Source organism: Bombus vancouverensis, chromosome 8 (genome assembly GCF_051014615.1).
Source record: "Bombus vancouverensis nearcticus chromosome 8, iyBomVanc1_principal, whole genome shotgun sequence".
In the NCBI taxonomy this organism is placed as follows: Eukaryota; Metazoa; Arthropoda; class Insecta; order Hymenoptera; family Apidae; genus Bombus; species Bombus vancouverensis.
This window is the reverse complement of record NC_134918.1, coordinates 1,660,522-1,685,144: the sequence shown is the minus strand read 5'-3', so window position 1 is coordinate 1,685,144 and position 24,623 is coordinate 1,660,522. Positions and strand designations below refer to the sequence as shown.

The 24,623-nt window shown below is 40.8% G+C and overlaps 2 protein-coding genes across 7 annotated transcripts in view; one reads left to right on the top strand and one right to left on the bottom strand.

Moving 5' to 3' along the window:
* GABA-B-R3 (gamma-aminobutyric acid type B receptor subunit 3) overlaps positions 1 to 4,540 on the bottom strand; it is a 32,845-nt gene extending 28,305 nt beyond the window's left edge. For 3 of the 4 annotated variants that reach the window (XM_033348318.2, XM_033348321.2, XM_033348322.2), the window contains exon 1: positions 3,585 to 4,540. The gene's annotated coding sequence lies outside the window, so the exon portion shown is untranslated. Of the gene's footprint in view, positions 1 to 385; positions 933 to 3,584 lie in introns of those variants that run through there. The other variant, XM_033348320.2, reaches the window with a different exon arrangement.
* A 9,972-nt stretch (positions 4,541 to 14,512) lies between these two features.
* Positions 14,513 to 24,564, top strand: Eaat2 (Excitatory amino acid transporter 2). Of its 3 annotated transcripts, none has more exons than XR_004465730.2 (12): positions 14,513 to 14,902; positions 14,997 to 15,545; positions 17,246 to 17,371; positions 17,482 to 17,689; positions 18,360 to 18,402; positions 18,474 to 18,727; positions 18,795 to 19,028; positions 21,088 to 21,282; positions 21,371 to 21,505; positions 21,578 to 21,686; positions 21,763 to 22,034; positions 22,808 to 24,564. XR_004465730.2 is itself a non-coding variant. In XM_033347971.2 (12 exons), coding segments are annotated over exons 1-12 (2,022 nt in total). In that variant the 5' UTR covers positions 14,513 to 14,901; the 3' UTR covers positions 22,857 to 24,564. The 3 variants fall into 3 exon arrangements, 2 of the variants coding, with proteins under 2 accessions (XP_033203862.1, XP_033203863.1); XM_033347971.2 differs by having other exon boundaries at positions 21,763 to 21,881; XM_033347972.2 differs by having other exon boundaries at positions 21,763 to 21,897.
* Positions 24,565 to 24,623: the final 59 nt, after the last annotated feature.

The window sequence follows — 24,623 nt, the reverse complement described above, 5'->3', positions numbered from 1 at the left end:
ATTCTCGTAAATATGTATATGTCGCCTTAAACCGTCTTTGAAACCGTGCAGAAAATTTCCAGTTTAGTCGGTTTGTCTGTTAACAAAGATTTTTCGCATACATTATATGTGCACGTGTATGTATATATCAGTCCAGGTCGATCGTGTGATCGTGTGAACTTGGTAAGGGGCAATTAACATTGCAAAAAGGGAGGAATAATGTTGTAGCGGTTATTCTGTCTCTTAATCGAATTTATAGGGACGGGAGATATCGTTTGCCATTTCTGTCTATTGTTTCTCCTTTATTACGATTAATAAATTCCAGCAAATCTATTCGCCGCACAAAACTGCCAACATCTGTCAACTTCAGCTACAATAAATATACTTTTATCGAGAAGTATCGTACCAAACGCTGTTTCTGCTTCACGGATAGAAAATCTGTGTGCCCAGTCTGCTTAACGTAATGTCGCAGAAACGGGAACACGTATACACACACAATTGCACAGTGCTATGTTAATGAGCTCTAGTACCCTTTTATGGTTGCGTTAGAGAAGCTTCTGACCTTCTTTGAATGAGCTAAGTACGCGTAAACGATGATAGCGATTAAACAATGGGATTTAGTTTATTCGCTTCCCTTCGCGTTACGTAAAACTGTACTTACGAGCGAACAAAGATTCCCTCTAGAAGTTTTAACGTAATTGACTTTCTATAGCGAGTAACGGCCGCCATTGTTACGCACTCCAATGTGACTTTTTAAACTGCGATACTGATGCAGCTTTATTGCATGCTATTTTCAGTGTTTTTTTTTTTTTTTTATTATACATGAAAATGTCAATTGAATTTCAAATTTCTATGCATAGATATACGTACATATCACGTTTGTACAAGGTAGATTATAGGCACGTGTAAGCATCGAAATCAGTATCAGTATCTTCTAACTCTAATCGCATCCTGACGTGCGCGGAAATGTTGAGAAAATGGAGCGGTTACACAATAACGTTTCTAAATTCGATATTTCAACTCTTTTCTTTTTTGAAAGAAAAAGCGTTAAAAATTCACTAGAGCTTTCGTTTAATCGCGTCTTTTTCAAGTATCTTCGTCGCGTTAAATCCGTATCCTCGGCAATAGAATGTAAATGAATCTCGCGACTTAGCCTAACTATCGAGCCTAGTAAATATGTAGTGTTTCCCGAATATCGACAGGTTTATCGAATCGACTGCAAGGCAGCATTTTCTACAGGTCGGTTTCATATAATCCCGCCTACCCTCAGTTTATTTCGGGCTGTTCGAATCGAGCAAAGAACGGAACCAACATAACCTGTGACACCTTCGATAGGCAGTCAGTTGTCAGAAGAGTGGAGATTCCGAAGTCTGAAGCAGAGGTGGTGGGCCTCTCGACCCCCTGACCTACCACACCACACCACACCACGTGAACTCGAGCTTCTTTATGCTTGGTCTGTTTCCTTGCGAAGAACAGATGAAAGAAAGAAAACGTAAATGTAGACTAATGGTAGCGTTATATTGGTAAGTAGAGGGCAACTGAGAAGCAAATAAAGAGATGACATTCGTGTACATGTAGAGAGAGTTGCGTAACGTTTCCAACTGTTATCGATATATTACTCGCTGTCCATTAAATTGTTCGTTACAGCATGGAATACAGCCTCCAAAGTCTTTCTCCCTGAATAGCTATATTACGACATTAAGAAGGCGCTATAATAATCGTTAGATGGGTGAGGTAATTTGTTTATGACTGAAGGCGCAAATACGAGATCAGTTCTTTTGCTAATGGTGCGAGGATTCCTGCTAGGATGAACCGAAGCGGTAAAGAAAAATGTTTTAAAAAGTCAATCAGTTATGCAACCTTCCTTGCCTTCTTTAAGATTTGTGGCAGAAATAAGTTCGTAGCAAAAGATGCACGCTTTTGATGGATCGTACGAGCCATATGATTGCTTTTGCGTATCTGGAAACAGAATATGCCATTCCCTCGGGGTATCGGAACAGGGATTACTACTCTCGAATTCAATACTACGTTCATCTCGTTCATGTTCGATACACGTTTACGGCAGTTTCGCGAGATCTGTTCGTTTGCGGCGGATGTTCCGGGATCGTCACCGCGTTGGCGACGTCTAAGCACAAAAATTCGTAGGAATAATCTATGTACAGTAGAAACTGCGGAGCGATGATTTAAAAATGTAATTTGATGATGAATCGTTGTTTGAGGACGGGAATTACGAAAAATCGAGAAACCGGCGTATTCCATAGAATGGTTTCTCTTAATTGTTAAATTATCCCGAGATAAACGTATCTATTCTTCTCGCAAATACCAAACGCGAGATACCATACATTTCGAATAATGAGGTTAGGAAAACTTGAAATGAAAAAACGAAAGAGAATCCCGAAGAAAAAGGCAAGCAGACTTTCTGCTGCTAAAGCAGAAAAAAGTTCATTAATTTTGACCAAAGTTTTCATGCCGTAGCAATTTCTTGTTTCTAAAACGGCAAACGAAAATTATGATCTATAACATCAAAGCGTGGACATTTCTACAATTTCCACGCTATGGAAAGTCGACAAACATAATTGCGTGTAAATTATTATCGTATAGCAGCTCTCTAATCTCTCGGTTACAAATTCATGAAGTGGCCCCGATATGAAGGTATATCCAGGGTGACAAAGCTGCATTAAAGCATGGAATTTCACTTTCATTAAAGAATTTCAATTTAGTAAGTCTCATTATTTTTTAAACTCGTTAACGCAACCCATCGCGAAACTGAGTCACAGAGTGACGAAGTGCGCCTTCGTTTAAACGCGAAATTGCACAACGGAGTAGGAAAGTTTCGACGATAATGTACGTTATCGTGAAATTTAAATGACCGAAATAACAAACGAATTTGTTAACAGTCGTTACCCGTACTTAAAAATTTTGATGTACTTGTTCATAGCGGATACGAGGAAAGCACTATGTTTGCGAGTCACATGCAACTTAATCAATTGCATTTATTAGAATTAATGGGGAGACACGGAGGTTCGTTGCGGCCTTAAAAGCTTCGTTTGGGCGAGTTTGCTGCTTGGTCCGTTTACTTATTTACGGAACTTTCATGTACACTTTTACACAATTGTTCCACCATCGTTAGAGTCTGGTTGAAACAGCGGCAACAAATTATTTTTCATTATCGAAGAAGATAATGTAGATTTTGGAAGTGGCGTAAAACCAGAGATTAGGGGCCGCGTAAAGTTTCTAAAGTTGCACGGAGTATCAAAGAGCCTTTCTGACCTTTATAAATACTTTTTCCGTAAAAGTACGTAGCAGTAAACCGTAAAGTTAGAATATTTTCTTAAGCAGATAAGCGAAACAATGCCGTAAATGGGGGAACTTTCAACGTAGTTTTCACAAATGGTTTGGTACTTTTGATATTCAGCAGGAACAATTTTTTTTATAACACCGGTATTCTCCCTTTTTTAGGCAAATTTAATATCGTGAAAATTTAGTCTGTAATCGAGATATTAACTACGGGTTTCCTATACTCGTAAAAAAAATTGCTGAAAGTTGGGACGAGAGGCTTTTACGATATTTATGTCGGATAAAAGGGATCAAGAAGTACGAATTACCGTAAAATCACGTAATATTGCTTCAAACGTCGCATTTTTCTTGGAAATGAATTTGAAGAAATCGTCCACATCGATTTTCTTCGAATATCTTTGCGTAGGCGTTTCTTTCCTTTCTTTTGAACTTTATAACACTCGAACCAATCTGTTTGAATTTTCTTCGATAAACGTGTCACTTTTAAGATAATACTTGCAATAACTAATAATTGTTATACAGTTTTTGTACAGGCAGTTATCGCCGTTTGCTTCCTTTCCACCAAGTCTTTACTCGAACCGTGACCCGTAAATTGATTCTTTCATCGACATTGTTTTGTATCCTTTATCCTTCGAAAATACCTGCACTTCTCCCGAACTATCAAACAAGTTCCCATTAGAAAGATATCTCCATTAGTCTCTTTTTTTCATCCTGTTTGCTTCTGTCATAGAGTTTTTTCTTTCATCGCAGAAGTGTACTTTGTAAATACGTTTTGCGCGTTTATTCACTGTGCGTTCTCGCGTTGCACTGTGAACCAACGATAGCTCACGATGACATTTTGTTCACGGGTAACGAGCGCCGTATAATCTGGTTACTCGCTTGCTCCGGGATATATCCGAGCATTCGGTCTTTGTGTTATTTACTTATGATCTATTACGTTTGTACGACGAAGCTGCAAACGACGACGAACGCTCTATTATAAAAAAGAAACAGTGGGTTGGAGAAATACGAGGGCGTACGGACAACCAGTTGCAAGCGTAACACAAGTCATTCGTATCTTCTGTCTCTTGCTTTTGTCTGCGCTGTTTTTCGAAAATAGTCGTATCAGATGTCTTCTTGAAATTTGGTGGAAGAAAAGTGAAAGTGGAATGAATGCGAAAGATACAGGACAGAATGGCGTGCAGAAGCGTATTAGAACCTAACCGTAGGCAATCCGTAGCGACGATGAGCGCAGAAGGTGTCGCGTCGGAGCAACCGCGTCGCGTGCTGGCGGTTCGCGCACTGTTGGCTCCGTGGAATTCTGCGAGCCTCGTCTCCTACAGGAGTTCTCGTGACAGCCTGTCCTGGTAATGCGCAGACGCTCGTTTCTCTTGCATTTTCCCTCGAATGGAGAGATATACTTCGTTCATCAAACGACTATTTACTCGTTGATTTCTTTCGAATTTCACTTTGCGATTCAGCCGTCTCAATGAATCCTTATTGTTTCCTTTCGTTCAAAGACCATTCTATATATTTTCCATGAGAAATGTAATTTATGAAAAGCAACGGTTACCGCAGCAGCAACAGTATTAGTTGCAAAGGAACACCAGGGATTCGAAACATTCTTCGCAAAGTGAAATCCTTCGCCTCTAACTTATTTTTCGCCGACGTTTTCAAACTTCTCTCGGACTTGCAGGAAGAAGTTTGTGCGAGAATACTTCAACGTCACTATATGCTTCGATCGGTATAGTCACCTCAAAGGCTTCCCCTCTTAATTTTGAGGCCCTTGTAGACATTGAAACATGTTGCGATGCATATATCGACACTTAGGTTTTATGATGCATGTTACAATGTATGTATTTCGGTGTCGGCGAATCGACATCAGAAGCAACGCACGATCGATGCATTAGTATAGGTGCAGGAATCAGAATCCCGTCTTAGTCGGTGAGCAAGGCCCGACTAGAACGCAGCTTTCAACGGGTAAAAGAGCGACATCGATACCGAATATAATCTATAATAGACTTTTATCATTATATTTTATTTTTCAATCCTCGGGTGAACTTCATCCAATGAATATTAAAAACGCAACTAATTTCTACAATCACTAGATTCATTTACTCATTTCATCATTCATTTTCCTAATTAATCATCGCTGTACACATTTCTTTATAGTTTTTAAGTTTTTATTTTTTGTAGTCAATATAGCTCCTGTTATTGATAATAATACTGGAGTTGGAAAATCATCAAAGATTTTGAATCACGCGTTTCAACGTTCGCATCACACCAACGCTGAGAAGAATCGGTAATGTGGAGGTAAACTGAAACTGGTTTATATAGGTTTCACGTAACCCGCATATATGCATGGTAACACGTTTCAATGTATACAGGGATCTTTATAGCGAAAAGTTACATTCACGTTCAATTTGATCAACAAATCATCCGACGATTTATCGTTTTGGAAACATCGTTTGGTCTAAACAAACTTACGATTATTTCAGTCGAGCGTAAAACTATGGTTGTGTTTGTTAACGAGCCATGCGGCCAAATTACCAGGCGCAAAGTAACGCGAACTAGGAAGTTTCGAAATATCTATTCGATAATGTTTTTAGTAGGCAAATCAGTGTATATCCATATGCAAATGAGGGAGCATTGATTGCTTCGAGGGAAAGTAGCTTAAATAAATTACGTTGTTCGAAAGCGCGGACATAATTTCCAGTTGTCTCTCTGGCAATCGAACATGCAAATATGCGACAGACTTACCGAAGCATGTAACCATATTAGGAGCCAGTTATCAATGCTCCCTAACAACCTTTACCAGTTTCAATTGGTCATTTATTTTATGGTCGACTTAAAATAATTTTGTCGATGACTACGCGTTACGCGAGTTCCAACTTGAAATTTCGTCTCAAGTACGTGACGTTGCTCTTCAAACATCTTCGATGTACTGTTTTGCTCGAAAAGAAAAATAGTCTCGAACGTGTGAAATTTACTTTTCATCTTATAGATGAGTATCATCGAGTACAACGTCTTGGTAAATTTTCATTCCCACGTTTGGATTATCATTCTATAAATGCGAGATTTTTAATCTATCTCCCGATTGACAAATTAAAGCTTATTTCGGAAGGAGACCATGATGTACTAATTCTTGTCACAGATTTAATTCCACCGTATCTCAAAACGCTTGATTACGCGAGACCTTAAAGAATATGGTGGCAAAACATGGATTTTAATAAATTATATGGAGTTTCACCGATAGCGGCACGTACGAGCGAGAACCCTCGTGAAATTTTATGCAAATCGGTTCCGATCAAGTTATTCTATTATAAGGGAGCTACTTCACCAAGAGTTGATCTTTCAAGGTCTTGTTCCATGTTATAGGCAGTTGATCGAACGAACTCGTCCGTTTTATTTTCGTGGATTGTGAAGAGCGATTGCTTTGGGTTCACCGGAGAATGAATCGAATACAAGACAGGATGTTGGACCACCGGAGAGAGCGGTTTTGTAGTCGGTGTCGGCGAAGAATTTGCTGCTGCAATTTGTTTTGCCGTTTTATGCACATCATCTATCCATGAGAAAGACGCTCGATTCTCGCTGTTATTTAATTACCAAGAGATTAACAATGAGTACTGTCCGTACGAAACATTGCCGCGTGATTCGCACGTTCGTTTAGCTTCCTTTGCCCAACCACATAAAAGAGCGGCCCCCGCCAACTTCACGGATATGGCTCGTTAGTTTCTTAGAAGAGCAGAACGAGACGAACACAGACAAACTATGTTGGTGAAATCTATGGCGAAATGGATTCTATTCAGAGTGAGAGCGAAGTAGTGATATCGCACGAAACCCGTTCCTTCTTTTGCTTTAACCTCTTAGGTGAGGTTGAATTTTATGCGGGGTTGTTCCTCTGTAGGGCAGAGTTTGACACGAATTACACGTAAACGATACAGCACTGCAATGTGTGTCGGATAATGCTGTTCTCTACGCAAGCACATTGGAATGTAGTTCTTGATAATTAAATTATAATTTCTCTCAAAGATATGATGCATACATTTCAACTTCAATAATTTACTTTAATAATTAATAATACAATTGAGTGTGATATATTTTAAAGCACCCTACGACACACAGGGCCACGTCACAATTTTCACACCCATAGCGTGATAGTGTTTTTCAAATTGCTCTTCGTTTTCTATTTTGAAGTTTTTTATTTTGACATTTTCAGCTTGAATATTTTACAAAATTATAAGGATACGGATCGGCATGTTAAAAGGAGCACGTAATAATGGTATATTTTTTTTAACGAAAAGCAACAATTGATATCTGACGCTGGCATATCAAAAACAAAAACTAAATATTCTGCCTGTACATTGTTAACACTGTTATAAAACGTTACGAGGACAAGAAAAGTGTCAAACAAGACAAATGAGAAAGATTATTTGGTTGAAACGGTGAGCGAATGAGTCAGTAGAGTGAGCCACTATAATGGCGCATCGTAATGTAAGATGACATCCGCGAAAGCCACTATAGTGGCGCATCGTACCTACGAGGTTAAATCCCTTTAAGCCCAGTACAGACGTATGACTGTTGTCGGTGTGATCTCACTGCGATCATATGTTTGTTTTCGTTGTTTTTAACTGGGAAAAAAGGAAGGATATACGATCGTAGCGAGACAACAATGACAAAAGCCATACGTGCGCATCGGGCTCAAGATCGGTGCGAGTCCTTATATCCAATATGTTTTGCACATTTTCCTAATACGTGACGCGAATCTAGCATTTTCGTTGCATAGTGAGAAATACAATAAATTTTTCTATTTTGCCTTGTTATAATGCTGGTCAGAATACTAAAATCGATTCTATTCGTAGGAAGTTTAAATATGAAATGCTATCGCGGAGAAAAATATTTCTCTTGGTTATAAAGTTCTACATTTCAAATTTCCAATGACGCTGACACAATTGAATTTATCTACTGATAAAAATTCTACGATGGCGAGCTCCGTTGCAGGAAAGTCAGTACGCTTTATTAGACGATGTCGGCTGTCCTTGTTATGATCCCATGACAGAGTCAGTCTAGTCACACAATGTTTATTCGTCTTGTTGCGAGCAGCGTTGTGAAGAAAACTCAGCTGTTGGTTTTGTCTGCCATGGCAACTCTCTGGGATACAGATCAGCTTATCCGTTGAATTTTAAGATATTTCTTACATTTATTCCAAAGTAACAGAATCGCAATTTCTCGTCATTTATTTCACACACTTTGTTAGATGCTGCGAACTGTCATTTCAATGCGATGCTATTTAACAAAACTGGACAGAATCGATCAGTAAAAAAATGGGGGAGAGTATAATGAAAGGGAAAGAATAAAATACGATCTTTCCTCCTCCGAAAACGAAGCATCAATTAATGTAAAGACGGTATTAATAAATTTTCCTTCTTAAAACATATAATTAATTGGAAGCGTTGTAAGCGTCGTTGTAATTAATAAAGTTCATGTTTTCCGCCCCTCGTTGAAATTTCATGCATAGGTAGAGTATTATTGTACACAGATAGAATATTTGATACGTAGATAAAGAAGACAAATATTTGGATTGTGAATAGATAATAGAAAATCGATAGTAACAGGAACTAGGAACGACTAGGGAGAGCTATTGCGGAAATGCTGAATCGAATTACTTACAAGTTCCAAAATGATTTCTGAACAGTTTGTAGGTGTAAGCTACAGTATTGCAAACCGTGTCGCACTGACCTTTCGGACATTCGACATATGTAGCTATGAAGGGAAAGCACATGCGAAGCAGCATCGATCCAGTGTCAACTTTCTTCGATTTCGATTCGGTCGTGTTCCATTCCATCGCCTTTTCACCTCGACTTTTCTTTTATCTCCATTATTTTATTTTTGTGTAGAATTACTCAGAACTTCCGGATAGAAGTAAAGCGGAAGAAACGAGTAATCTTAATGAAAGCAGCTAAGGAAAATTATACTTGTTCCACTGCGGAATGTCAACAGCAGCTTACGAGATTGAATATTGTTTTTGTCTGGTAAAAAAAAAAAAATAAATCATGGCGACAAAATGTTGTTACGAAGAGGGAATACTCTGCTTTCAATTAAGTCCCTTTCTAGCGTAAATCTCGTTTGCCCGACGAGGAAATTCTCGTTGGACTCATTTGCGACGACGATCGCGCTGAAGCAACATTCCGGAAAGAGACCCTCCAAGGTTGCGCTTCGAAATGCAGACACGAGTGATCGAGAATCGACCAAGATGAAAGTGCTCTTTGTATGTGTTCAGCTTTTCAGAAACTCTTTGTACCACTTATCCATAAAAGGTACATAAAATCAATGATACATACGTGCGACCTACAACGTGCACGAAATTTCGCCATCTTTAAGTGCTGAGTGTGTTTCGTAATGGGTAGTGGGAAGATACGACAAAAAATTTTAGCGTATACAAATCTAGTGTATATGTACGTATAAATATTCCTACAACGCTGCAACGATCCTCTCCGTGCATGACTTCGTGCCAACTTCGCTATAACGAGGAGGCCACAATACATTGTACATTTATGGATTACCTGCTATTTTTTGTTTCCGGAAAACTCAGTTTTTTCGGTGCGCAATCAAGCCTAAATGGCACACATTCATCATCCTCATTCGCTGTCCAATGTACTTTTGTGCTGTTTTGAAAAAGGAAATACTCGTTCGTTTCCTAATATTCTTTCGTTCCAGTAATTTCGAACGGACATTTTCTTATTAAGCGTTATTTGATTAAAGATACATTGACATTGAATGAACTTTGCAATTAATATTTCATTAGAAAATGTAGTTTCAGATTCATATGATAATTTCAAGTATCTTTCCTTTACCGCGCGCATCGTTCCAACAGTTGTGGAAATCAAATCAACGAGAAGATGAATTCTTTTAAGGTAGCACAGCGACAGATCAAAGCCGATCCCATTTTCCAATTTCTCGAGACACGTTTGATTCTCTTTATGTTTGAAGCCTGATAGAAGCGACCCACAACCGAGTTAAAAAATCGTAGCGTGTGATCGGAGTCTTTGAAATCTGATATGAATAAGATTGATATGATAAGATTTAGATGGATTTCGTTTTAATTATTTTACGACGCATTTCGGTTTTGGAACAGATATTTCCGTAGCGCACCTTTTATGGAATTTCTCAAAATAGAACGGATAACCAAGGCACTAGTCAGTGAAATTTACGAATAATTCACTCGATTGGCCCACCTGCTATGTAAACACGATGGTTTCGCGTGAAACACTTCTTGTTTTACTTTGGTTTCAGACTTTACGTATCAGTACCTACATTTTCCATGAAAACCCCGTCTATATTTATTTCGAATAGAAGCCATCTTTCTGGCGGGATGAAATTGTTCTTGATTATTCCATGCTGCTATCTGGTTCTAAATTATGTCCTTCTGCTTCGTAACAGGCTGACCTTTCAGATCTTCTCGTATTATCGATTCACATGAACTTTTGAAACAACTAGTATGATCGAGGATCAGATATATAGAAACAGGCAATTCCCAACGCGAAAAACTTGAAATTGCGTCGTGTATTCCGAGTAAAAATTCTTACTACGTCTAGTACTTGGGCAGCTTTATCGGTTGCATTCGCACGTAATTGATTCAATCGTATGAAAAAATGTGATACGACAAGAGGATGCTGAAACGCATACAATGTACAATAGAAAAGCATCGGAACTGGCCGATCAATTTTTGAACGTTTCATCTATTCCGAAAGTAATCTCTCGCGTGGTCACGTACTTGCGAATATTATACTTGTTGATCGCGTTCTTTGCTCCGATTTAATCGGGGACGGGGGTGTAAATTTATTGCCTATCAAACATAGCGTGAATATAGAGCCTGCTAGATGTAGATAGCGGCAGATAGTGGCGTACATGGTTTGCTTATGCCTAACACCGAAACAGTATTGTAGCGACAAGAATACTTCCTCTGAAGCAACCTAAGGATTTCTGATAACGAAAACCATCCTCGGTAAATGTATTTGTTTTGTTCTCTTTTTCGTTCAATTCTTCGGACAATAGAGATTCAGAAATTGAACGATCGCTTTAATTTATTCCATTTGCGAGTTAATCTGCACCGATAGATATCGATAGAAATTTTAAATTTAATCATACACTGCCGGGATCACGAGAGAAGAAATGTGATTAAGGGAAGGAAAACTAAAGCAGAAATTTAATGCCACAACAAAGTGATCTATGATCCATATTCGCTAATTTGTCTGATTACAGACACGTGCCTTTTCACAACTTTGTTTTCATATTAAGTTCTGCAAGATTTCAAACTGCTATCCATCGCTTACACAAGTCACATTAGAAAGTTTTTAATGGATTCGATCGATCTTCGCATTTCGTCAGCGAACTCCATGAACAAGTAAAAAAAAGTTTGACGGGAGAAGAAAATTGAGACAAGTTGTACCGTAAGTGAGTTTGGTGGATTTAATTAGACCTTACTTTATTTTAAGGAATGACTCGAACAATTTATTATAGTTCCGAGAGCCTTACATTTAACCAACTTGCCGGCGATTGAACGAAAAATTGAGAGAGTGGAAAACATCGGCTTCTTCTACTAAGTTACGAACAATTATGGCTGACAAATTTAATTACGGAAAATTTACGTTCTTTAAGGGGAGGATAGATTTCAAAGTCTCGAGGAAAGTTTGCGGAGTTGCTGAGTTCTCCGAGACAAACGATCCGATGACCTACCAAACGTTAAGACCCACGCGTCTGAAAAAGAAAAAAAGGAAAATAGGTGAAGAACAGAACGAAGGGCACGACTGGATGACAGTCCTACCGTATGGTTAGCCCGATGTCATAAAAGAAAAGGAAAGAGAATGAAAGCTACCTGGAGTTACAAGAAAGAACGGACACTCGAGCTTTGGCTGACGTCGCTTTACGTGCCGACATAATGGCCCTTGTCTTCACCACAGTTCCGAGTTCTATTCAAGCTTAAAGCGTCTCACTCACCTCTGTGCAACAGCGACGCGATTCTTAAATCTACTTAACAAACCTAGTTTCTTTTCCACCCTTTTATTTTCCATCCCCTTTCCATTTGCTTCTCGCGTATCTTCTCGATTTCCATTGTGCTCGAGTTTTCCATTCTTCGATTCGTCCTCGACGCGAGTCACTAAGAATAAACGCAACACAGGATTCTCTGCTTTCCCTGACTCTGGAATCCGATCGAATCTATTCATTCAGATACACGCACGAGGGATATAGCCTAAGGAAGATTAATGATTGAGAATAGACGGTACGCGTTCAAGTATTCGCGCCTAAATCGCCTTTGTTCTCCTAACTACCCTGTTTGTGCTCGTTAAACCGATTTGTTAGTCCGCCCGTAAACAATAGGGAACCGCGTTATGGTTACGACAATATGATGCAAATATGAAACTACAACGTCATTGTTGGTCGATTATCGAATCTGACCGCGTGTTAAATGTACGGTGTTAGATGAAATTAAATTTACATGCTATACATATAAATTAGATCGGGTTACGACTCTTAAAACGTTAATCTGACATCCTGAATCGATCGAACGTATGTTTCTTCGTTGTAGGAAGCGGCTAAGATTGATAATCCATATTTCACGTAATATCCAATCAGAGCCTCATACCCTCGAGCGGTTTCTGTTAAAGCTTCATTAAGGGAGCCTTTCGACTTTCGTTCAATTTTAATCCGCTTACGAGCACACGTAGGGAGAATCGTACGTACGCGATCACTGAAACGTGACGGCAATTGGATTCCAAGACTTTACTTGTTCGTTCCTTATTTTCCATACATCTCATTGGCTTGCTATACAAATTGAATCTGTTCAGAGTTCGATCCCAGTTTCCTCTGTAATGAGATTCTTGGATCGGTAACGAATCGCAAGACTGTTTTCAATATGAGACTATAGACGATATTCTTCTCGGAGGATGTCGTCGGCAGCGCGAAAAATGCAAACAGCCACGCACGAATGCGTCTCGCTGACAAAGAGGAAGATACGGAATCGGTGGTTGTACATGTTCGGGAAACTCGATAAATAGAAAAACTTATACCGATGCTGTTCTCGACAGTATTACAGTTCCCTCCATAGATTATTTACGAGAGGGGTGAGTCGGGATCCCGGCACCTTGCTATCGGAATGATCTCAAACGAGAAGTTCCTTTCCATTATTCAAGAACAGTGACCCGCTCCTTCGCAACGCAACGACCGAATTTTTCTTGGGATAATTCCACGCATTTCGAATAACCTTTGTCATACGAATACGACAGAAATATCGATACTTATTTACCAGTAGCTCGCATGTAGGCATTTGATCGAGAAAAGGTCAAAGAAACTTCCGTTTAGCTATAACAATACGAATATTTTTATAATAATATTATATCCCAATGCAGTTTTATTTCTGTTAAAGTCGTCTTTTTTAACGAGGATGAAACCAAATTGGCATAAATGCGCGATTTCGTTCTCGCGATTTAAGATCCGTCCCGAATTCATTGTTGTTCGGAACACGTACGAGTTCGATCGGTTCAGTCTATAGCTTACGTTTCTTCGATATCGGACAAATTATCGAAATAAAGTCTAGTGCTTCCATCTCTTGCTGTTGGTAACAATCACCTGCTCCGTTACCAGTAGTAAAAGCCATTACGGTCGGACACAAGTAGATTCACTTCGTTCCCGGTCGGACACTTATCGAGTATATTCCTAATCAATACAACGTTACATCGCTACTGCGAAATACGTAACCAGACACGATTAAAATGGAATTAAAGCGTTAGAAAATTTTTATGGGAAGAATATTTTTGTATTCGGCTGCTATCAGCTTTTTCAGCTGCAAAGAAACTTAAATCATCGAGATACTCGTAGGAATATGGACATTGATTTTTCAGGACATTGAAAAATCAAAGAGCAAGCATTGTGAGAGTAGATTCGTTTCATAGGACGAAGTGCATCTATATCTGGCAGATACTCCCCTGGAGCATCAAAGCGCCATATAGTTCGTTCGTTTAGGCCATCAAAGCTTGTGCGCTTTTATTTCGACTCTTTCGTGTTATTCCTCTCTGACTATTGTCGCTTGTAATGCACAATCCAACGACAGTTCATCGGTGTCAGATATACATACCCGTTTTCAGTCGACCGACTTAGCCACCGGAGTTCGCGCAAGCGTCTTCCGGCTGAGCCCGTGGGAACGAGTAGGGGTCGCCGGGGAAAAGGGGAACCTCGGCAAATCAATACGTATATATCCTCCAGTAACCGGTCAGTTGGGGCTCATCCTTCGTGATAAACGTATCGAAGTCTAAACGATCATCAAAATTCATTCGAATACTTTATTCGCCATTTTCTTTTAATTGCCACGTTGACCGACTAATCGATCCCGCTCGTTCTACTATTAAAAAGAAAAGAGTCACGCGATTCGAGTAATCTGGTGCATGCAAACCAGCGATATCAGCCCAAGGTGCAAAGTGCTAACTCTAAAAGGTAACTGACCCTGTGCAACAACGCGAACGTTCAGGCAGAATCAACCAATTGCTCCGAGAGACCGGTGACCTCGGTAGGAAGATCGATCGCAAGCTTTCCTTTCAAGAAATTCTCTCCCTATTCAATACGGCCTGGTTATCTACCAACGATCCATAAAAGAGTAAGTCCTCCGAAGCTTAGAAAACAGAGAACAACCCATCCCAGTGTTCTTTCATCCTGAAGAACTTGTGACTTTAATCCTCTCGCACGTCAAGTGAGCGCGGATAGTAACGCGAGGCCATTGGGTTGCGTTAGCGAGGGACCGATTGATTCGTCTCAACTTGACTCGAAAGAAGTCGAGTCGAATCCCTGTACCACGATCGAGCTGCCGCGCTCTCGCAAGGCCGTCAGGCTATTGGAACGTCTGGTGGGAGCGCGTGATTGCTCGTTCCGCACGGATTTCCCGAAACACCCCCAAAACGGCAACCCGTCGTCGTTGTGGTGTTGCCGGGGCCCCGCCGTTAGCCGCGAGAGATCGCGAGAAGGGAACTTGGCAGAATCGGCGGGGCGATCGCCCAGAGGATCGGCCTCCTCGTGCGCGACCGGCTCCACCACCACCACCTACGCCGCTTACTGGCGGCCTAGTGAAATGGAGGAGAAGTCCTCGGCTCGGTTCTCCGAGTACTTGTTCGCCAAGATGGATGGCCAGGACGTGTCGGCCTCTCAGGGTCCCCGTAAGGTGACCGCCGACACCAGAAAGTTCATGCGGGAAAATCTTCTTCTCATAGTTACCCTCTCCGGTGTTCTCTTCGGCGTAATACTCGGTAAGTACGAAGAAATATCAAAATCGATCGAACATTCGGTTTACTCATCTACGACGTCGAACATCCTTACGATAATATTAATTTTATACGTTGACCTGATTCATCGCGTACGTCGGGGCGACTTCTTTTCTCTCTCGAGTCAATGAATCATCGATATGTCAACTAAATGTCAATCGGTTACACATCGAGCTTGAAACTTGAGAAAACATGCTTTCCTTATAGTATCTACTCAATGAGGTTGCAAAATTTCCATCAACTTTTTATTTTTAGTAAATACGATGAAAGTTGTAAGGACGAGTTCCGAGCTACATCACGTACTCCAGATAATGACAGGGCCATGCCAAAAGCTCCTTACGCTTTCGTCCATTACGGGAAAGCGTGCCAAGGTCGAGTTCATCCGATACGAGCCGATCTTACTTTTTCTGCCGATCGATAGCAGTCGTAGATAGAAGCCCATCTCTGTTCCTTCATTTCTTCCATCCTTTTCTATCTCCCTCTTCTCCATTAGAATTTTACGCAAACGAAATGCGAGTTTTCTGTTGCGTCACGTGTGCGAACGCCATACACGTGTTAATAAATGATTATGCGCGCTACTTAACGATCGGGTCTTCGTAATCGTTGAAACTATATCTGTCAATGATGTTCCCTCGCGAGTCGAATTGCTTGCTGTAAATTAACATTGACAACGAGAAGGGATATAGACTGGATATGTCTCGCGCGCCATTAACCGAGACGATCCACGTTAAAATTAACTTTTGTTACATAAAACGCTAACGTGTTATCCTGTTAAAAGGTGACAATCATCGACGAAAGGTTTCCGTTAAAAGTCTCATCTATTTAACTAACTTATCACCTAGAAACAGGGAGGACAACCTTGAACACGAACGTACTAACCTTTCTTTAGAATTACGTCGAAAACGACTATCTTTAAAATGACTCGATGACCGTCGACGTATTTTCATTTATGCTTCGTCATTCTTTTCGACGATTTAATTGCCACAGTATACATCTGTGACGATGTTAGCGAATTCGAATTTGGAAATACGCTTTTCTAATCTTCGCAATTACATTAAATGGCACGCCCAATTTCTCGCGTATCCTTTTACATTCGCATTACTACTCGTCGATAAAGTAATTCTTTCTAAAACTCGCTCGCGTTTATAGACAATCGACAGTCAGTTAGTGGCATTAAAACATAGAGATATAAAAATATGTATCGCTGTGTAAGTGGATGCGTTATAGGAATAGAAAGAGATCTCTGCATAGAGATGTCTTCCGTCCTTGTCTAATCAGGCATGCACACTGATGCTGCTCGTTGATCGGTGTTACACTTACATATTTAATATACGAATCTGCATGCATTATTAGACAAGGACACAAGTAGCCTCTTTTGCAGCGTTCTCTTGCTATTCCCATGTCGCCTTCTCAGCTCGCTCACACACTTTATTTTTATATCCCTACGCATTAAAATATTATTATTTTTAAAAAATTATTATCGCAAAGATCATATTTAGTAAATTTAAAGCGATGTTATCATCCGTACATGGTCTCGTGTATTATACAGATATAACTTTTTACTGGTAAAATTTCAGAAACTGAACTTGTTTTCATTCTGCTGTGTCACTTCGTCACATTCACCTTGAATAGACTTAAGCCTTCTAGAAGCAGCTGTCATAGCAGTAATCTCGTTATTTTTTCAGGGTTCGGTTTACGACCCTTGAGCCTCGGCGATGACGCAGTTATGCTAATCAGTTATCCTGGAGAGCTCTTCATGAGGTTGTTAAAGTTAATGATCTTACCACTAGTGATTGCCAGTCTCATATCAGGTAACTACATGTAACTCGATGCATTATGAGAAGAGCTGAGCTAATAAAAACTATATTAAAAACTGATTATGCCGAAGCAACGCTAATCGTGTAACGTCTACAACTTACAGGCTCAGCAAGTTTGAACGCAAGAATGAACGGAATGATCGCCGTCAGAACTTTGGTGTACTTTATACTCACGTCGTTACTGAACGCTGTCCTTGGTGTCGTCCTGGTTCTGCTCATTCATCCGGGTAATCCTGGAATTAGAAAATCGATGGCGACCTCGCACAGCGGGAGAGCCGTTAACATCTTGGACAGCCTTCTCGATTTGGGAAGGTAGATAGTATTCCTATCTTCTTCGTTTATGAAATAGTGTTAGTCGTTAGATATCGATCATACTTGTTATTTTTGTACTTCTGCGTCGACACGTACGCCAACACTGTCCCGGAATTTTCCTACGATAAAAGTAGAGTCCTTTACCTCGTCGCCGGAGCAACGCTTGACTCGTTCCACTGTACTCTCCGATGACAGGGGTATCGCGGTAACTTTCATCGCATGCCTTGCGTGCTATTGGATTATTCTCATTGATTCCATTGCTTGTCCGGTATAATAAAGCCAAACCACGACGACAGCGTTGTCCGGATTAAACACGGTTATCAACAATCGACTCATCGATTCGCCGAGTAAAAACCCTTTCTCCATTTTGGCTATTTACACATTCTGATAAATTATTGGAACTACATAAGCGTTCCAGCGGGAATTAAGGTCGTGTAATTTCACGACCGGTGAACTTTTCCAACAATTGGGAATGATATCAACCATGACGGGATTAAAAGTATCGATCGCATATACTTTATTTATACGTGCTAAAGAAATCCGTTTAAAGCATAGTTCAAAGCATTTGCGGTGCATGCTATCGGCTAACGAAATTATAGCGCATATCGTCGATAAACGCAGCTATCGATTAACTAGTTATGAAAATTGCGCCGTATTTCGCATGTTACAGGAATATGTTTCCGGATAATATTTTCCAAGCAGCGTTTCAGCAGGTACGCATTTTCACCATTATTAATCGCATCTATACGTATATTCTATTCATTACACGAAATCTTTCTGGCAGGCTCACACCGTATATGTTCCAAAAACGATGCCCTTTCAAAATCTAACCGACTCGATATCTTCAGACGTTCTCGGGGACGATGAATTGATGAGAGTAACACAATACAGAAGCGGCACGAACACGTTGGGCATAGTATTCTTCTGCCTGGTGTTCGGCACGTTCTTAGGTACTCTCGGCGAGAAAGGCCAAATCGTAATCGACTTTTTCAAAGCTGTGTTCGAGGTTATCATGCGAATGGTGTCGACTGTAATGTGGTACGTATGAAGACGCTTATTCGATGGAAGGATGAGAAGCTTAAACATGAAAATCGTTTCCTCGTAGGATGACACCGGTAGGCATCACCTCGGTAATTGCCGGCAAAATACTCGGTGTCGCCGATCTGGCATTGGTGATGTCGCAGCTCGCCTGGTTCATCGTTACGATCGTGATCGGTGTGTTTTTCTATCAGTTGGTGATCATGCAGCTGATCTATTTGGCCTTCGTGAGAAAGAACCCCTTTAAATTCTACACCGGCCTCGCCCAGGGTACTCTCACCGCATTCGCCATGTCATCAACGTGAGTCGTCGATCTTCGAACTCAGCCCGACCTTCAGAGTACCCATATCGCCTACCTCACATGGCCTCGGTCGTCATCGTCATTTAGTTTTTGATTCTTTTACCCGGTTGATCGCGATTCATTACCATCGGGTCTCTTGCCAACCGAATTCGTCGTGCCTTTTATTTTTATTTTACATCGTGTCGATTACGTTTGTCGATCGTTCGAGGAAACTGCAAGGCGATCAAGACTCGAAATAACAGGTCGACGCATGCGTTTGAATCGATTGATAGAGACAATATGTTTCAGCCAGCCGAGAGGAGGCATTGCGAGGCCTTAGTCCTGTACACCTTCCCAGATTGATACTTTCCCAGCAGCGTTTCACAACGTTAGAACACAGTTACGATTCGCTTCGAAGACGTTGTCGAACGCTATCGAATCCTACTTTCCGTCATTCATTCGATTCCTCTTTGAACCTTTTATGTTTCTTTAATGTTTCCGCGCTGTTCGCGGGGAAACTCCTCATGACCAATAAGAAAGAGAGAGAGAGAGAGAGAAAGGGAGAGAGGTATGCAGTTCTGGGTGGCACTTAGGATGCAGATACTCCCGGTTAGTAGTAATTATCGACGAACTTTCGGTGAAGTTTTAATGTTTAAGCGCATATCACCGAAATAATCGAATGTATTACCGAAATAATCGAATGTATTACCGAAATTTCGATGACATTGATGATATGAAATATGCAACAGAGAGTAGACTAACGAAGAAGGACAAAATCATAAACAAAAACTGTATAAGTGCACGGAAATATCCTGGTTATGTCCGTGTGTATTTAGCCGGAAATCAGCTGACTCCGTGTCACCTGGACTGATTCTTGGCGTGGAAGACTTAAAGGGCTTCCATTATCCGAATCTTCTGTCCCTCGTAAGAGGAAGGATAGAGGAAGACGAGACCGCCAAAACAGGCTTCGTGCCACATATGATATTTATTTAAGTATTTTCCAAGAAAATTTTCCAAGAGGAAAGCTGAAAAAAATATTGGTTGCTCGTGTCGAGCCCGCTCTTCCAGGTTTGCCGGCGCCGTCCATCACTGGCCAGAACACCCGAACTACGATCATTCTCTATTTCTTTAACTGTTCATTATCGCGGATCACGCGAAGCAACGATCATTTTTTCAGTTTGTCCATCAGCATTCGTCAAGTAACCAAAATTCACGTGATCCGACCCCTGTTCTCCTTTCATTTATCCACTTTCCTTCTTCAGACGTTTATTCCCCGCTCGTTCCTTTCGATGCATCGTGGGACAGAGAAGCATTCGTACATCGTGTGTAACGGTTGCAATGATTCTTAATGTGCTTCGAACCTTTTCCGTCCCATCATTGCGGCGCTCAAGATCGTAAACGCCCTGCAACGGCAATATCTAATTCAACTTGTTTTCTATGTGGATTAACTTTTTCCAGAAGAGAGCGTACACAACTGTGCGTACACTGTGCGACTGAGAGAAACAGCTCTTAGTGTATCTGAACAGAGACTGTATGAATATCATGATGATGTATTAGAACACGCGCTGCACGCGGCCTTTTGCAGGTGGTTCAGAGACCGAGGGTGGCCTTGGTAAGTAATCGATGGCCGCAACATGAAGGTACATGCGATTGTCTGTTACAGGAGTTAGCCTGATTTCGAGACACGATGGAAGAATCGTCAGTGTTCCGTTTGACGTCGACATTAACCCTGGTTGATTTTCAGTTCGTCTTACGGTCATTCTGGTTATTAGTCTCTCGAAACCTTTCTGTCCATGCCACTTGTACCACCGAACGCTCTATCAATCGACCTTGACGCGTATCTCTTCATCGAATTCCTTATTCGCTTCGTACAATTCGTGCTTTATCCATTTCATTGCATTATTCGCCGCTCGAAAGCGCACTATGTCGAGGAAGTTGTGTTAGAATTTACGAATTACGATCACACTACGCCAGAATGACCCTTCGTCCATGGACATCAGCTACGCAGCACGGAGAAATGATCTTTCTTTATCACTCGACATCTGCTTTGCCCGATCTTTTCTAACGCAGTTTTGTACAGGGCTGCTGCACTTCCGGTCACTTTTCGCCTGATGACGGATAAGCTTCGAGTCGATCCTAGAGTCACCAGATTCGTTCTGCCGATCGGCTGCAACATTAACATGGACGGGACAGCGCTGTTCGTCGCCGTAGCTAGTATCTTCATCGCGCAGATGCATGGCATGGTTTTGGGCTTCGGCGAAATTATAACGGTTATGTAAGTTTTTCCTTATTTAGTCCGTTGCTTGAACTCGTTACTTACAACGATCCCCATTTACATCAATATGGCATCGTTCTTCTCTAAGTTTAACCTCTACCGCTGCGTCCGTGTCATCGGCGTCAGTTCCAAGCGCCGCCTTGGTTCTCCTTCTGGTTGTCCTAAGCGCCATCGATGCTCCTGTTTACAATGTCTCTCTTTTATTCACCATCGATTGGTTCGTGTAAGTAACACAGCATTTTTCTTTCGATAACAAGCAATAAGTACTAAGTTCACTAACAATTTCCACATCCAGGGATCGCATTCGAACCACGAATAACATGCTGGGAGATTGTTACGCCGCTGCTGTGGTCGAGCAATTGTCGAAGAAGGAGCTGATGGCGTTGGATGCAGCAGCTTATCAAGTACGATCATTGCGAGACCGTGTGAACGCTATTTGGGGTGAAACGAAACAAAATTAACTCGGGATATTTCTTTTAGTCGGAGACCGTTCTGCCAACGACTATCGCAAACGGATGCATTTCCGCCAACAGGGTATCCGATCCTGACACCATCGTCGTCGAAATGCAAGACGATACGAGGATAGCCGGCGTCGCCAAGTAAACAAGCTTGTTGGTAGGGCTAGGCTATCACTTTGTAAGATTGCAACGATCGCGTGCATTTTCGTTACATCCTTTATTCTGCTTTGCTACCGCAAAATCTCATGCAAATCGTTGATATTTACAAATGATTCACGGCAGGCTTTCCTCATGGTACGTACGTCTTTCCATTTTCATATTTTCTTCGATTGCTATCAAATTTTCATCGGCTCACTGTCAATAGAAGCGAAAATCAATGAATCGCGTTAGTCGTATCGATCATCGTCCGAATAACAGTAAGGAGCAAGCATAATCATGTCCGCCCACAATGTGCTTTCATGAATCGTACGCGACCCGACTCTTTTTATAACTCATTCGTAATTATTAAGCGTAACCTTCGCTATGAAAATCGAGCCGCTTTGACCTAGAAGCCGTAGATCATTGTACTCCCATAGCATCTTATAAATAATCAATCAATCGCAAATGTGGCGTACCGTGGAGTGATTCATGCGAAAAACAGAGTGAACTTTTGCACTGATGTTATTCAAATTATTGCGAAAACAACCTTGAGAGTACACAATGTGGCATAATAAATGCTGCGTGACATTGGGGAAAAGCGAATGTGAAACAGCGAAGAAAATTGCGTGAGTCGAGAATAATTCAGGCTATGCTTTCCCCTTGAGATTTCTACATAACTCTTTGGAAATAACAACCAATCTCGATGGATTTGGACTTGGATTTAAACTTCTCGGAATAAACGAATCAAATTATGAAATATCTATCCATCATCGAACATCGATCATGATTCATCGTCGACAGCTTTGACTGCATTCTTCCATGCGATCGTCATCCTCGATATACGCTAACGTTTCATCGTGCTTGTTAAAGTGCAGCTTCGAATTTGTATCAACACAGGGACATTCTTCAATTTTGTCGTTTCATTTCAGCATCAGCGTATTGCAGATACCAAGGAGCGTGACGGAAGAGACAGTTTGACCTGCGCTAACGTTCCAAAAGTTAGTTTAGCTAGCTGCGTACATATAAAATACCATCGAGTGTGATGCGTTCAACTGGGATCAAAAAACAGTACACCGGCTACGCGAATGTTATCCTTTTATCGCATCTGTTTTCTACTCTTACAGAATGTGTTCGAAGGAATTACATGATTGCGACCATAACAGATATCAAACATAAAGTCAATACGAAAGAGTGTGCTACATGATTCGCCAGTCGTTTAGTGCTATGACCGTATAGCAATAACGATAACGAAACCATTTCTAAGCTTTTGTAGTGGCTTCTTCGAGCGAGCTGAAAATCGCCAGATCACCGATTCGATTGCACTCTGGAGTATTAACGATCGCGTGAACAGCGTCGGATGTGGTGCCTTATTTTAACGGCGGCGTGTAAATGGCCGCCCGAAAGTAGTAAAAGCGCTTTTTATTTGCCAAGCGTAGGGCAGCGTTAACTCATTGCCTGGTAAATATATCCCGTGACCGATCATTGTACTGCCACAAAATCTTTTGTACAGTGTGAATTGTGCGAATCGATGAAACAATTTCACGAAACATTTAACTAATCGAGAACCTTTCTTCGTTATCAGACAATGAGTGAAACCTTGCATGGTGCCACGATGACTTTGTGACGCTTGATCGATGTTCCCTTTTACATCGGATCTTGATCGATTCTTGACAATTACGTGGAAGAATATCGAAACGTTGGTAAAGGGTTTTATGCAACATTTTGTGTAGCGTTAGAATCGTTGTGATATGAATCGATTAGCACGAGTCACGATAGTAATTACTTACAAACGTATCATACCATCGGTTAACGTTTGATAGATAGAACATCGTTAAACACTACCAATACGTAGACGAAACATTTCGAAAGAAAACGTAGATTCCTTTAGCGTTTATCCTACCGAATTTCATATTTGGACCATCGACAAACGTAGATCGGTGTATAGAAATCTTTACCGAAGATAGATCGACGATCTTAGAACCGAAGACATTTTTGTCCGAGATATTTGTCGACAAGTACCGAATCTGCGATTTTGCCTCTGTTTTCGATTAAACCTTAGGCCAATTTCTATCTCGAGTTACAGTTGCCGACTTTGTAACACATCCAAGAAGATGATTAAAAGGAAAAAAAAACAGAAAAAAGAAAAAGAAAAGATGACATAGCGCTCGTAAACGAGAAGTTTCAAGACTGGACGTGCCATTTAAATTACAATGTATTTATACCGTTATAGGAGAATTCTGCAAAGGATTCACTAATTTTAGGCACTAGAAACGTAGGTCGATACGTGTTCTCTCGTAGAGACTGTTTAATGTACAAATTAACTGGATAAATAGTGCTTCGTAGCGAGCTCTCCGTCGCTTGAAAAATATACACGGGTTCGTCGAGAAACTTGGAATAATTTTCGCAACTTCGTCGCCGTTTTCGTTTAACAATTTTGCTTTTCAGGTCTCCCGGTTGTCGAATTTGCGTCGAATCGTTTACCTTCGAGTTTTGCCGTAGCCCAACCGTTTGCGTAACATTGATTTTATTTTTCGTTCAAACTGCGTATACGAAAGCGCGCTTTGTTCGTAGTCTTATAATCTGAAAGAGCGAATAGAGAAATAATTTATCAAAATACTTCAAAGACTACATGTGAATATACTTGTAAGGCTCAACGTGTTGTATTACAAGACGCAGATTTATACAAGTCTGTCGTGTTCTTCTTTTCAAACATATTCCTTGCCTGTCTCCTTCAAATACCCACAA